Source organism: Anser cygnoides, chromosome 4 (genome assembly GCF_040182565.1).
Source record: "Anser cygnoides isolate HZ-2024a breed goose chromosome 4, Taihu_goose_T2T_genome, whole genome shotgun sequence".
NCBI classification, from domain to species: Eukaryota; Metazoa; Chordata; class Aves; order Anseriformes; family Anatidae; genus Anser; species Anser cygnoides.
Genome location: NC_089876.1, coordinates 18,654,460 through 18,666,461, shown reverse-complemented (window position 1 = coordinate 18,666,461; position 12,002 = coordinate 18,654,460). Strand labels below are relative to the sequence as shown.

General features: G+C 41.2%; 1 protein-coding gene across 3 annotated transcripts in view; it reads left to right on the top strand.

Annotated features, from left to right (window-relative positions):
* The window catches only part of PPARGC1A (PPARG coactivator 1 alpha), a 360,670-nt gene that overhangs the window by 321,609 nt on the left and 27,059 nt on the right, over positions 1-12,002 (top strand). For all 3 annotated transcript variants that reach the window (XM_048046820.2, XM_066995717.1, XM_013180790.3), the window contains exons 3-5: positions 6,902-7,096; positions 8,039-8,161; positions 9,046-9,250. In XM_048046820.2, the coding sequence (XP_047902777.2) occupies positions 6,902-7,096; positions 8,039-8,161; positions 9,046-9,250 (523 nt within the window). The remainder of the gene's footprint in view (positions 1-6,901; positions 7,097-8,038; positions 8,162-9,045; positions 9,251-12,002) is intronic.

Here is a 12,002-nt window from a genome sequence, read left to right as displayed (position 1 = left end):
GGGAAGGCCTCCGTACAGCAGGCTGCCATACAAATCCTACACGTCCGAGCGTGACAAGAGGTGGGGTTAATGGTCAGAGCAGGGAGTGCTTTCCTGGTCAAGTTCTGCCCAAGGTAAAGAGCCCCTCTGGTGAGCTAGACCAGTGCAAAACACAGGTAAGGCATTTATTTAGTAATCAGCAAATTAGCCTATGTAGTCAGTAAATGTTGAGGCACAAACTGCTGATAAGATCATTTGCTTTCAGGTGTTTTCTCAATATTGTGCTCAGCATTGAGTATAAATTGAATAGAGTGACCTTTTGATACTGAGTCAAATTGACTGCATTTCCAAAGATTCTGTGGTTTCAATTACCATAAATTTTTGATATTGGGTCTACCACCAGTGCAGTGATTCAAGCACAGCAATATCTTATCATTGGTCCCGCTAACGCAGCCAGCAGCACACGATAGCTTGCTCTCGGATGAATTTTTGTTTTGCCTTTTCCCCAGAATCAAAGATTACTATCAGAGAGGGGAAAGATGCAGTTTACACAAATGAAATTGAAACGGCTTGCGAAATGTGAATGAATTTTGGTCAGAAGATGTAAAACGTGTTACAGGTTGCTGGCTGGATCCTCAGTTTGGGAGATGAATAAGTCAATTAGTAGCTCTTCAGTTTATTAGAAACTTAATTGCCAGGCTGTAATGGAAACTTCTGAACTGCAACAACTCGTTAGAAGCAATAAAACAAGCGACTTTGTGCTAGAAGAATATTTAGTAGGCTCTTTTAAACTGACATGTTTAGTTTATAGCAAAAAGGTTAGATTTTTCACCTGAAAAGATTGTCTGTCTCCCAGGAGCTGTGGCGGCATCGCTTCAGGTGATCAAGGGCAAAATCTTAAAGAAAACCCTATTGGCAAATGGCCCGTGCCATGGCTTTAAGTGGTGCTGCTTTAATCCCAGGTACTTGACAGACATCTTACAATGTCAGGTCAGCGCCTCTCTCTTTCGGAGAGAAAATAAGCCGGGTTCAGATACCAAGAATAAACATGAGAAGTGTGTGAGACCACAGATACACACCGTATGGAGTATATGGATAATAATAAATATAGTTGCTTTTATGTTGTTACTTTGAGTTGTGTAAATACTGCCTTCTGCTCAGAAAATGCCTGCTCCTTGAAAACAAGCGGAGCAGCATTTCACCGAGCGCGCTCTGTACCTGTGCAGAGGCACGTTTCTTCAGGTCGGTATACATCTCCAGAAACCCAGCAGGACTGAGGCTACTGCATAAATGCTAGGACGTGGTGTGTCCATCAGATGAGGTACATATGTGGTCCATACATTGGGCAGTGGGACTGCTGAATTCAGAATGTGATCTCTCAGTTCAGGTTGTCTTCTGCCTGCAGGTGCATGTGCGGCGCGTGAGTGTATCTGTCTCCTTCACGAAGAAGAGAAGATCTCTCATTTCCTTCCCATACCCTAAAGGCATTTTCACAGGGGTGGTGATAATTAATCCCCACATTTCTACTACATATAAAGAAACCTGGCTGTAATTTTCTCCTAGTGGGACTCCATTTTGTTTTTAAAGATAATTGATAGCTCTGGACTTAAGCATTTCAATTATGGGAACGTCTCTTGGGGACCAGACTAACAGACCTTGGAAAACCGTTCTAATGCAAATGCATCATGTGGGTTTTTTCTGTAAGACAGTGCAGGACGCCTAAGGATTTGCAAAGCAGCTGAACAGTAAAAGCAAAGTTAAAATACTTTTCAAAATATATAATGGCATGGGACTGAACATGAACAGGTAGAGTGGAGCAATACTGCTGGAGGCAGCCAGCTCTTATGTCAAGGCAAAGTCGATGTGCTTGGGACAGGACATTGTGAAGGCAGCCAAATCTCCATCACTGCACCGTCTGTGCCGGTGGCGTAGCAGGTTGCCTCCGTCTGCTAGAAGATGGAAAAGTTGGGGTAGGATTATTCCCATCAGCAACCCCTGGCCTCAGCCCTCATTTTCCTCTGGCTGGGACAAGAAGTCCAACTCTGCCTCCTGATCCCTTCCCTCCTCCTGCCTTTCCTGGGCTTTTGCCCAGCCTGTGGCTCTTCATCCTTGGGTGGCAGAGGTTGATCTGTGGGGCCAGGGCTGAGAAACAATCTGCCCCTACCCCTGCACTTTGGGGCTGGTGTGGTGGTGGTGAGCTTTTCAATGCCTCTGCATCCTTATGTACAAAAAGGGGCAAAACCCCTCATTTCTTCTAGTGTTGTGAGTCTTCAGGACAAGCTTATTCCAAAATCAAGGAATTAAATCCTGTTGGAAGCCCCAGATGTGCTCACAAGTCATTTTTTGTGCTTTCGCAAGTAGTGCCATAATGTATTAGTATTTTTAGATCACTCAGATATTTTCAGCTGGAGGAAAATCTTTTATTTTCTTTGTTAATTATGCTATGAATAGATCTTAGGCTACCGAGGAGAAATGAGTCGATCTGTTGAAACAGTGATCCCTTGTGACTTCAGGTATCCACCTGGCTGCTCCGAATTGCTCACAGAGCTGGCCTGCTGGAGCTGTGACAGCTTCTGCCAGCTGCGGGTCTGTCCCAAAGTTTCCTGTTTTTTTCACCAAGATGTGGCAAGCTGCCACTGCTCCCCGCCCAGGGCTGTGGATTAATACCGCAGTTCAGGCCCTAATCTTTCAGTGTGAATCAAGAAGGGCTTCTGCATCATTCAAGTCATCAGTGGAGAAACTTCAGAGCATCATCATCATTCGCTAACTGATTTCACAGAATCAATCACAGAATTTCCCTCCTTGAGATATCATAAGCAAAAGCTGTGCATGTGATAACCGCAAACGAAAGGCGGAGGGGAATCAGCAAGAGGGAAAATGTTGCAGATTCTATTAACATTTTGAAAAAAAGGTTTTATGTATAATGGGCTAGACCCTCTTCTGGAGTGAATCGGCATACCCACGCTGACTGCGGAAGAACCACAGCAGAGTCCTGGGTCAGGACCTCTGAACGCTGGCTTTGGGGTTTTCAGGAAGGGATTGGTGATGGTAAGGATGGTCGTTTTTAAATTTTGCACAATTGGTTTAAGGAAGAAAAATCTAAGGAAGAACCACAACGTTGCTCAATATGCCTACCCCAGGGGTGTGCCTCTGTAATGGGATTGCTGACAAATAACTTGTATTGCAGACGTGAAGCACTAACCACCAGGTGAACCCAGTTCCATCAATAGGCAGAATAAGCGAAGGAGAAGGAATTACCAAGGTTAGAGGATTTAAATACCTTTGTGTGGGTAAATTGTCACCTAATTTCTTAGATCTTTTCACTGGCCAAAGAGACAATATCTCTGGAGACATTTTACTGAAGGCAGAAACCAATTAGAATAAGATTGTTACACAACTAATAAAGTGTTTTCAGACAGAGAATTATTTTTAGTGCTGTAGAAATATTAAAGATTAAAGCAAAACTTTTGAAAACACAGAAGAGCACAGTTAGAAACTTCTCATGGTGCTTAGGTGCCATTTTGGAGGATCAGTTGGTGTTCCGGCCATTTACAGCACTAGGCGGCTTTCCCTGTTTTGTTTTTTGGTACACAGTGACATCAGTGCCAAATCTTATTTTCTTCAGAGCAAATATCATTCTAGATATGCTAGAAGCTCTAGCACTCAGATACATGCAAACACGTGCATGCAGTGCCATGCTCAGGTTCCCTGCCTCCTTCAGGCAGGTGGAAATTTACAGGGAGCAAGAAACCCTGTGGCCCCGCTGTCTGTATGTTAAACCAGCAACGAAGGATTTTCAGAAGTTCATGTGACATGGCTGAGAAGTGATGCATAACTGCTTCTGCATTAAAAAGTTCCATTCGTTAGCAAAATACAGTCATTATGAAGTGTTTTCGTGAGCTTAAAAATCCCACGTGTTTGCCATATGGCTTTACATGTGAGATAGTCTTCCACCCCTTTTTGTTACATTCTGTATTTCCTTCAGGTGGTCTAAAAAATTCACAGCTCCTTCTTTAGACGGAAGCAAATAATTTCCAGTGTGAAAGCTCAGAACACAACTGAGTGGATTTCTGAGTGCCTTACTCAGGCACCGAGCACCCTTCACTTCCACTGCCCTCAGCAGACGCTGAAGGTGCTCGTGGTCCTTCTAAATCTGAGTCTGTCTGGTGAGCAGGTTGGAGGCTGCTCTGCAACGTGGACTTCTAGGTGACAGCACTGAAACCGTGAAATATCCTGCATTTGGCCACGGCATTGCTTCTCCCCAGTGCTGTCAACACCACGACTCAGGCTGTGATAGCAAAGCAGAAAGTTGCTGCTTCAGTGATTATTACTCAGACGGTGATGTGCCCGACCATCTCTCTCTCTGCATCTCTCCTCAGCCCCGTTTCTGCTGTATCTAATAAATGTGTTTCTTTATAAATAGTAATTTAGGACAATTAGGAGCAATAGCATAGTTAAACCTTTAAAAGGTTATCTTGCAATGTCATTTTCCTGACTAATGTGTTCCTGCTGCCATGTCATTTGTGAATAGACATGTGTTAGCCAGCTAGTGTGCTTCATCTGTGGTGACTTTGATTTATTTGCTCTGTAAATTGGGACTGAAGCAATAATGGAAAGTGACATTAATTGTTTAACAGAGTCCTCTTTGTCACATCCTTTGCTTTCTCTGGGGTGTTCGAATGTTGAAACTTGTACAAAACTAATTGAAATTGCTGTGATGAGGACCAGTGTCCACTCAACTTTCTGTTCTTGAATGTCAGCGCACTTGAATGTCTGTTTAAAGCATGAGGGCTAAGCAGCTAACAGCAAATATCAGGGTTTCTTCTGGCATGCTATTATTAAAGGAGGCATTCCCAGTTAGAAATAGTAACACTTGGAGCCTTGTTGTCAGCTCTATGTGCTGAAGTGCTCGGTAGCGCAGGGTGGAGGGGCACCCTACCAGCTGGACTCGCTGGGGACGTTCCCCTTGCGGAGGCAGGGGGGCAGCCAGAATCCCCTCAAATCACCTGGGGCAGTGATTTCAGGCCAGAGCCTGAAGTCTGTGCCATTCCGCCTCATTACGACGCAAAGTGCTTCTTTGCCTAATACCCTCTTTTTATACTTTTTTCTAAAAGTGACACTGTTAATTTTCCTCTTTTCTTCCCAAATAGTGACTGTGAAAATCTGTGTTTGGAGCACGGTTTTATTCACAAGGTGGCTTCCCTCTGCTTATTTCCATACCCTCTACACCTGCAGTGGAGTAAAGCATCTGAATTATCATGGCACTATGCATATTTCTACATGGTATGGTGAAAACTGCTAGATGCATAGACTTTGACTCTTTTCCTCAGTGGTCAAGACCCTTTTGGCCCTTTAATTGAGTGCTTCTCCTTAGCATTAGCTTTGCACGAGTGTTTATTCGTTTATGGGAGATGGTGCTGTAAGCACCAGAGCAATTTGTGGCTTTCTAACAAGAAGACGAAGCTTGTCTGCAAGAACCTGCGAGGCTGATTTGTCAGAGGAGCCTGACAGGAGGAATTATCTGTGTGGTTTATGGTCATCTCTCTTTCGAGCCTGGTAAATGCAGCATTGCAGGAAAAAGTCATACTGAGGGGACACCCAGGTTCACTTGATTTTTGTTTTTCTCTTCTGAGGTGTTACTGTCAATGTTTTGATGTTGACTTTTCTAACACTATTTTTATAAGGTGAGCTTTTATTTGACTTACGTCTATATTCTTTGCTAGTTCCCTTCTCAAATGTGAGATTTGAACTTAGCTGAAATCATTGTCATAGTGTGAACTGGAGTGCGATGAGCCACTATGAAGTGGGTGGAAAAACTCCCAGCTGATATCCCTGAGTTTGGATTGGATCCCTGGAACCAGGCAAAGGCTTTTCATTTATTTTAATAGCACCAGGATCAGCCTAAAAATCCTAGATAATTGATCTGTCCAGATCAATTTCCACTCTTTCCGAAGAATAAATGTAATGATTTTTACACAATTCTATTCCTCAGAACTCTTAGTACTCCAAAAATATGTACCTTAATTTACAGCAGGGACTACATTTCATTAAAAAAATTGGAAGGTATTTAAATTTACTCAATTTGACAAAAAGAAGTCTTGTTTCTGAAAGAAGATATCCAATATAAATTAACATTAAAGCCGCATCTGATTAGGAATTAATCTACTTTTTATAATTGCAGCTGGAATTAGATAAATGCGTACAATAGTTGCATTGAGCACTCAAACTATGTAACTCGAAAGGAGAACTTCAAAGGCAACCTGCTTAATACGTTCCTTTAAAAGAAACCCAAAGAATCTGCCATTTACAATATGAGTCCTGATTGCTTGTCTTATGCAAAAATGCTCAGGAACGAGAAGTTTTTCGCTTGTTTTTTGGAGCAAGTATTTCCTGACGTGTTGAAGGGAAACCCTTCCTCTCTTACACTGGGCTACATGCGTGAGCAACGTTTGCCAGGTTTCTCTGGTAATTCATTTTGGTCTTCTGATTAGCTGTCTTATTCTGTGATTCTTGTAATTTTGTCAGGTCAATTAGCTGGTGTGCAGTGTTGAAGAGAGAAAGAAGGAGACAGCCTGGGCTGACACCATTGTTCGGTGTCAGCAGCTTCGGCGCGTCCTGTAATGCAATCCCGGTGTGATTATTTATCCCTGTTAACGCTGGGTAGGAAGAAGAATTGTGGAAGAAGAGTAAACCAGAGCAATATCCTGCAAATGCAAAGAGATTTCTCTTGAATGCAAAGACGGATAATTTTATTGCACTTAATTACATCTTCTGAGATGCTGTTGCAGGTTACTGTTTCAAAAGCTAGTTTAACGATGTTTTGACTGCTTGTTCACATACAGAGTCATTGTTTCATTCCTTTTCTCTTCTCATCTGGTTCCACTTTTTTTTGTGTTTGTTTTTTTTCTGTCTCCTCACACAGAAAATAGATGAAGAGAATGAGGCGAACTTGCTAGCGGTTCTCACTGAGACACTGGACAGCATCCCCGTGGATGAGGATGGATTGCCTTCGTTTGATGCACTGACAGATGGAGATGTGACCAATGAAAATGACGCTAGCCCTTCCCCAATGCCCGACGGCACCCCTCCAACCCAGGAGGCAGAAGAGCCGTCTCTAGTAAGAACCCTTCCTACTGTTTAACAGGAATTGGATGTGCCTCTGGCTACCCGCTGCATGGGTATGATGTAGTCACAGTAAGGTCTGGGCTTTTCATTTAGACTGAAAAGGAAAATCAAGTAAAGAACTGAAACTTAAGTGGGAAAAAAAAAACAGTGGTAGGATGACTAATAAGGGAATCAATTAAAAAGTGGATTGAAGAGATTGTTTTTGAGTTTCTTGTGCTAATGACTGACACTTTTGCTTATTATTCTGTTCAAATAAGTCAGGGTAATGGTTTTTAATTCATGTTACATTTCTTGGGGCTCTTTTCTACGTATGTTTAGACTTCACTTTGGGTGATGTGTAGAGAAATGCGCATTGAGTCTGGTGCGATGTGGGGCTAATTTTGTACCTTTAATGTTGATTTGACCAGTAAGCACCAGCTTAGTGCTAATCAGGGCAAAACCGAATCTTGGGTGAGGATGTGGGTGAAACCTTATATGCTTTTTGCTTTGTAAAGACAGTTTGAGATGTGATTCTATTTCTGGTGAAAGCCCCTTATCCCTGACTTCCGCAGCAGCAGTCAGATACAAGCATCCATTATTCTGTTAAAGTTAACTTCTGTGTTTAGATCAGAGAGACCTGTTCTGTCAAACAGATCACCGAGAATTTTGCTTTGCCTTGGATTCAGCAATCCAAGGCCCCTGCCATTTCTGCTTGCCCTGCAGTATACTGCAGTAAGGGGAACAAAAACTTGCTGCCAAGCCTCACAAGAAAATGAAATCTGTTTGCTCTGGGGAATATTGAGCCTTTCTTTCTGTTTTAATGTACTTTGCTTGCTGAAGTTGATATAGCTAATTTTAAGTAACTAAGCAAAAATGTAGATAAGTCATTCTAATCCATAAAGATGCATAACTTTACTCTTTTCCTTCCTCCTCCCTTTCCCTGATGTGTTTGTAGCTTAAGAAGCTCTTGCTGGCTCCAGCCAACACTCAGCTAAATTACAATGAATGCAGTGGTCTCAGCACACAAAACCATGCAAACACAAATCACAGGATCAGAACAAGCCCTGTGGTTGTTAAGGTACAAACTTAATCTTTGTAATAAGAGAAAAAAAAAAAAAAACTGTAACAAGGTCTTTTATGCTTTCAGCAACCAAGTAAGCAATAGATCTGTATGTGCGGTATTAATCTGCCTACTATCCTGCAACTGTTTCAAAAACGTGAACAGATTATAGACTGGGTTCTGGAAAATCACCTGAGCTCCTTTATGCTCTGAATATTTCATTTGTGCTTTTTCTTCTGGCAGAGTTCAGCTGTAGTCCCACCGTCTGTTACTCTTGCCTACTTTATTGACACACAGAGTAGCAGGGGGTACGATAAAATTTGCTGATGGGCTGGTGTTGTTTATGAGTGACTCCAGGATGCGGGACTGCCATTTTACCAGCTGTCTGAGCTAAGAAAAATTGCGCTGGATTCTTGGCAAAAGATGTATATCAGCCATTAATTGGCTAGAATGGCGGCTCTGACATAATTCTGTTAGCAGGCAGTATTAAACAATGTTTGTCTTGCCATTCACTGTAACTGAAAACGGAGCGTTTAGGGGTACTTAAGAGAGTTGTGAATACTGGGCTCAAGCAATCAGCAGCAAATTAAGGTTTAAACCAACTTATTTTTTTGTTCACAGTAAAGGCGCTGTAGGGTCTTGTTAGTTACATGTTGCTGAGTAGGAACATTGAAATGTTGGAGAAATGAAATAAAAAGCTGTATAAATGTCATTTAGGAATTTTAAATGTAATTTTCTTTTCTTGTTCTGCAAACAATTATTCACAGCTCATAGATCTAGTACACTTAGACTGAACACTTCATTGAAAATCTCATCTCGTCAGAAAACCTATATCCATTCTGATAAGGTTCAGTTCACTAATTTTTGCTTTTTTTTTTTTTTTATTATGCCCTGTTTTTAAGACTGAGAATTCATGGAGCAATAAAGCAAAGAGCATTTGTCAACAGCAAAAGCCACAAAGACGTCCCTGCTCTGAACTTCTCAAATATCTGACTACAAATGATGACCCTCCTCAGACCAAACCAGCAGAGAACAGGAACAGCAGCAGAGAGAAATGCACCTCCAAAAGGAAGCCCCATCTGCAGTCTCAGACAAATCACCTGCAAGGTAGGTGTTGGAGCGCAGAACACAGCTTTGGTATTGGAGGGAAGCTGACACGCAGTGCTTGTGAATACCCTCAATACGCTTTCTGTTCTTTGGATTAGTTTTGTAAATCCAGCATCTCTTCTGTTTAGAGACAGTTTTAGAACAGTATAATGAAGTTAAAATTGGTTAGATGCATTTAACTTTCAAACAGTTGTAATCCTGCCTCTATTGCCTCCAACCCCAGAAAAGGAACCTCAGAAAAAATAAGTTTTACAAATCCTATGTATTAATATACCGAGCTAGCTGGAGATATTTATTCACAGAGCACTATACCACTAAGAAATCATTATACCCCTAAACAAGCTGGGCAGGTCAGTTCATTAGTGAGCTTCTTTCTTTTTGCCAGCGTAAAACTGAAGGCATTGTTAACCTGCCACATCGTCCTTAAGAGACAATAAATAGTGCTCTCACTGCTACAGAATAAGCAATAAATGTGTCATTCCTGTTAAAGCTGGAATGCTGGTTTGTAATTTTATTTTGTAAATAGTTGGAAGTTTAGCTGCCATCCTGATCTTTCCCTCTCTCTTTTTAGATTCTTTATGGCCCAAACTAAACACTTGTGTTGACTTTTAGTACCCTCTGATGCATAAAGAACTGGGATATATTACAAGTAGCTTCTATGGCAGAGATGCAAGAACTTAAAGACCCCTCTACTGCTTTCTCTCCCCTCCTTCCCTGCCTGTTTTCCCAAGATAAAGGAAAGCTGTAAAAGCTTATGAGCCCAAAGGGAGCTTATTTAAAGTTACTCTTACTTTAAAATACATCTGTGGATATACTGGCCATATAGAAGGCCAGATACCTATCTCAGCCACATCGGTGCAAATCCTGGATGACTCCCCTGAAATCAGTGGAAGTTATCCAGCTGCAATAGAGATCAGGATATGACCCAATATGTGTTGTTCTGGGATTTTTAAAGTGGTAATTGTAAACTGCATATGTTTTTTTTTTTTTCTGCTCTTCCTCTCACTCCTCTCCCCTGCTCTTTTTCAGCCTCCATCAGATCTATTCTTTCACTCTTAATCAGGAGGTATAAGCAAGCTTAATAAAATAATCTTCCCTTCCCATCATTAAATACCCTTCTTGCTGCTGTATGTTCTGACATCCAAAGTTTTCCCCATTATGGTTTCAAATTCTCTGAACAATATTTCTTGTAAGAAATAAGTCCAACTGCCCTTAGAGCTTCTTGGATGCCAACTGCCACTCCTTCTGGCTAGTTTCAGCAGACTGCTTCAGAAGAAAATCCAGACTGAACTGTACATCTCAAACCTGGGTCTCATACTGTGATGGTACTGGAACCAGGCACAGACCTGCCAAAGGTTACACAAGGCTTTCTTAACACTGCTGGGTGCAATAAGGCATATCATATATAAGGTATCCTATACACACGTGTGGTATATGTAGATTTGTGTGCACATGTACATAAATACCAATTATAAAATCTTCCTGTTCAGATCAGAGCTGCATTTTTCCCCAGCTGGGGCAATTGTGCAGAATTCATGCAAAGAAACAAGGCAAGGTGAGCCCACAACAGTGTGGAGGGAGAAGTTAGGAAAGTTCTGACAGGACATGTAGCCACCTTGCCAGTGTTTAACAGATGACTCTGACTTTAGTGGTACTGCAGATGAAATTACAGGCAGAGAGGAATAACTCTCTTTAATTCCTGCAGTTTAATTTACAAGCTTCTGAAATGTTTTTTGCATCAAATTTGTCTCATACACCAATATATGACTTCAATATCAATGGATCTGCATTTAATACAAATATAAGAATATAATGCTTTCAGGTTGGACAGTCAATTCATGCAGAATTGACCTTGCAAATTTGACTGGTATTCACAGACATGCAATCATTTGTTCATACATTTAATCAAAAGTACAAAAAAAATGGCACCATTTTAAAAAATAATGAGGATCTGATATTTTCTTTCAAAGTTGGTGAAAGCTCACAAAAGATAAGTCAAACAATATTTTCCTTTAGGGTTACTGTTGCAAACATATTGTAAACCCACAGGAATGTCCACAAACCCGTTCATGCTAAAGATCATTTGTAGTTTTGCACTGAAATTTGCCCATGAGGAAATTTAGTTCTTTTGAACCTGAATGTTTTCAATTTACAGGGACAAGCAACTTCATGTAAACACTTTTTAATACAAATAAAATACCGGAATAGAACTTGAAACTCTAATAAACAGGCACCATGGAAAACAATATTGTCTTGGCTAAATATTTATCAGTGGCTGTAAGTGAGGATGAATCCTTTGCAGGAGCAGGGTTTGCTCAAGCCCTTACCTGGCAATAAGAAAAATTAAGGGTGTTTTGGTATATGAATTTCTCAGTGGGAAGGCTCAGTGATCGCTGCCTTAAATAAATACATTGGAGTGTGAGATAATGCCTTGATACTGTGCCTCAGTGCTTCAGATTTTATATGTATATGTATTCTGATTTGCCTCTCCATATGAGAGCTAGAGTTACTTTTTAAAGGCTTAAATAGCTCTTAAACATTCAACTTGCTTAGAAAGCCTAAGCTGCGTAAGTATATGTAGATTTTATCCTCTAAAACACAGTGGGAACGTTCGTACAAACTTTCTTCCTGAGCCTTACAGCAAGATCTATGCTTTTTAAGCCAGTTTTACCTCTAGGTAGCCACTGGCAACAGTCACAAACATTAGAATCATAGGTATATATAAAATACACACTAAGATATGTCACCTTAC